Source organism: Crocuta crocuta, unplaced genomic scaffold (genome assembly GCF_008692635.1).
Source record: "Crocuta crocuta isolate KB4526 unplaced genomic scaffold, BGI_CrCroc_1.0 scaffold296, whole genome shotgun sequence".
Classification (NCBI taxonomy): domain Eukaryota; kingdom Metazoa; phylum Chordata; class Mammalia; order Carnivora; family Hyaenidae; genus Crocuta; species Crocuta crocuta.
In genome coordinates, this window is record NW_027530504.1 from 1479912 (window position 1) to 1482466 (window position 2555).

Genomic DNA, 2555 nt, shown 5'->3' on the forward strand with positions numbered 1-2555 from the left:
GTCTCCCTCCCGCAGGAGGGCCCCCCCGGGGCCGCCCCCGCCACTCCCGGCCGGCCCTGCACCCGGCTCACCGCTGCAGGAAGTCGTCATAGTAATCCCGCCTCCTGCATGAGGCCGTCACCTGCTTGTACTCGCGCAGGGCCCGGCGGATGGCGTCGCTCAGGGCCCCGTAGAGGCAGCGCTCCCCATCAAAGGTGTTGGCCTCGCAGCGGGCTCCTGGGAGCGGCAGCCCCCGCCAGGGAGCGGGTCAGGAATGTGCACACGGCATCCGGGACCGGGTCTGGGGGAAATCCTGATCCCCACCCCCCACCCCCGCAACCTTCCCACATATCGGGCCAAGCCCTGGAATTCGCAGCCCCTTCCAGATGGCCCTGGGCCCGCTCTGACACCACCCTCCTCCCTGCCCGGGCCGAGGCACACCGGTACACGTGTCCCACAGACTGCACACAGGCTCGGGACTGCCTCTGTTCTATGGGGGACGCGGCCATAAATAACCCCCACCCCCGTCCTGCCTAAAGCGGCACTCTATCGGGGCAACGGCCAAGACACAGGTTAACAAATGACGTCAGGAGCTATGAAGAAAAGCATAGCAAGACAAAGACACGGCAGTTGCAGCTGCCCACACGGAAGTCACGGAAGGTCACTGCGTCAGCGACAAGATGCAGTGACACGAATGATAGAGGGAGTCAGCCACACAAAGATCTGGGAAAGGGCGCTCTAAATAGGAAGAATAGCACGTACAAAGGCCCTGAGGTAGGGGTACCAGAGGGGCCAGAGGGCTGGAAGAGTGAGCAGGTAGGAGGGCCAAGGCGGGGGAGGCCAGAGGAAGGAAGCAGGTCACACAGGCTGGCCAGGCATGTGAGTTTCTCACCNCCACTTGTCCCGCACGTTCACCTCCACGTCGCGCTGCTCCAGCAGGTACCTGGGCGGGGAGGAACCGGAGCGGTGAGGACAGGTGCGCGGCCCGGGGACGGAGAGAAAACTCCCTTCGGGCCGAGGGAGCCTCCCGCAGGGGGGCAGGTGCCGGGCCCAGGCCAACCAGGGCAGGACACCACTGGAAGCAAAGGGGCCGAAGGCGGACGCTGAGCCCCGAGCGGGGCCCTGCGGCCCGAAGGCGTCCGGGAGAGAGGGGGTGGTGACGGGCCTCTTCCCGCCAGGGCCTCTGGCTGCTTGGGACGGCGGCCTCGCAGGAGGGGACTGGAGGCAGGGAGACCAAGGGGGAGGCCGCGGCAGGTGTCCCCGTGGTGTGCAAGCGTGGGGAGACGTGGACAGATTCTAGAAGGCAGGCGACAGCCTGGCTGACGGATGTGAGAGGCGAGGGGGGTCATCGCGGACTGAAGCCCTCCCTGAGGGCGGGCGGCCTGGGGGACATGTGTGAGTCGGGCGAGGCCAGCTCGGAGTCGCACTGGGCTGTGGGGGACCAGCTAACTCCTAGGTGACACCTGATGCTAGGAAGGGACCAGGGACACTGTGCGAGTCAGAAAGCCTGGGACTCACCCAGGGGAGCTGTGGTGGGTCAGAACTAGGGAACACGGAAGGAAGGGGGAGGGCCCGCGAAGAGACGTGCCCCACAACCCAACAGGCACCCCCCTCACTCCCTGCTTTACGGCGATGTCAGTGCTTAAACCGCATTTAGGCATTTCCGAATTTCCCGAGGATCAGAGACGGATTCTGGGTCCTGGGTGTTCCCAGAGTGCCCGGTTCAGAGCGCATCCGTGGGATGAGCCACGTCTGGAGTCCCGGGCCTGCCCCAGGGTCTGACCTCCGCGCCTGAGCGCTCGGAGGGCGACCCTCCTCCGCCCACTTCTCCGGAGCTCCGAGTAGCAGTCCTCTCCTCCAGGAAGCCCTCCGGGACCCCAGGGAGTAAGTAACGCCAGCACCCCGTCCCCAGCCCCGGTTCGGAAGGCTGCCGCGGATCCCCTGCTTTGCCCCTTGACGGTCGGTCCGCGGAGGGTCGGGCGCAGGGCTGCGGCGGCGCAGGGGCGCGCGCCTGTCCCGAGCCCGTCCACCGCACGCCCCGGGGGCGCCCCACGCCACCCCCTCCCGCACACTCCCAGGGCTGCGGGGTCCTCACCGCACTCGGCCCACATCCCCCTTCCTGCAGCTGGCGAAGAGATCGCTCGTGTCCATGGTGCCGGCGGCTCGGACCCCGGCGGAACNTCAAACACGTCCGAGTCCTCGGGGTCCCGCTTGCCCCCCATGAGCGCGCTCCAGCCCCCCGGGCCGTTCACGGCCCCGCCGCCGTTCAGGCTGGGCTGCTTCTCCTGCATCTCCGACTGGCTGTCGCTGGCCACGTCCAGCGTGGGGTTGTCGTGGCAGCCGTTCTCCACGAAGCGCAGCTCCTCGCCGTGGGACTGTGGCGACGGGAGATGCCNGGGCGGCTTTAATGGGGGTCCCGGGGCGCGGCCGGGGAAGCGGGGCCGTTCCGGGACCGGCTCCGGGGGGCGCCAGGTGGGGATGGGGAGGGCTGTGCCGAGACTGCTCCGTGAGTCTGTGGGAAGCGGGAGGACCCCGCACCGGGGGCCGGGCGGCGGGGGAGCGAGCGCGCGGAGCCG

General features: G+C 68.4%; 2 protein-coding genes across 2 annotated transcripts in view; both read right to left on the bottom strand.

The window, feature by feature from the left end:
- ABTB1 (ankyrin repeat and BTB domain containing 1) overlaps positions 1 to 2153 on the bottom strand; it is a 6130-nt gene extending 3977 nt beyond the window's left edge. Inside the window, exons 1-3 of the mRNA XM_077766870.1 lie at positions 2075 to 2153; positions 872 to 922; positions 72 to 233 (exon numbers count right to left, since the gene is read on the bottom strand). Coding sequence (XP_077622996.1) covers positions 72 to 233; positions 872 to 922; positions 2075 to 2130 — 269 coding nt within the window. The 5' untranslated portion in view covers positions 2131 to 2153. The remainder of the gene's footprint in view (positions 1 to 71; positions 234 to 871; positions 923 to 2074) is intronic.
- Positions 2154 to 2160: 7 nt separating this feature from the next.
- PODXL2 (podocalyxin like 2) overlaps positions 2161 to 2555 on the bottom strand; it is a gene marked incomplete at both ends in the record, with an annotated part of 15503 nt that continues 15108 nt past the window's right edge. Inside the window, 1 exon segment of the mRNA XM_077766871.1 lies at positions 2161 to 2354. Within this exon segment, the coding sequence (XP_077622997.1) occupies positions 2161 to 2354 (194 nt within the window).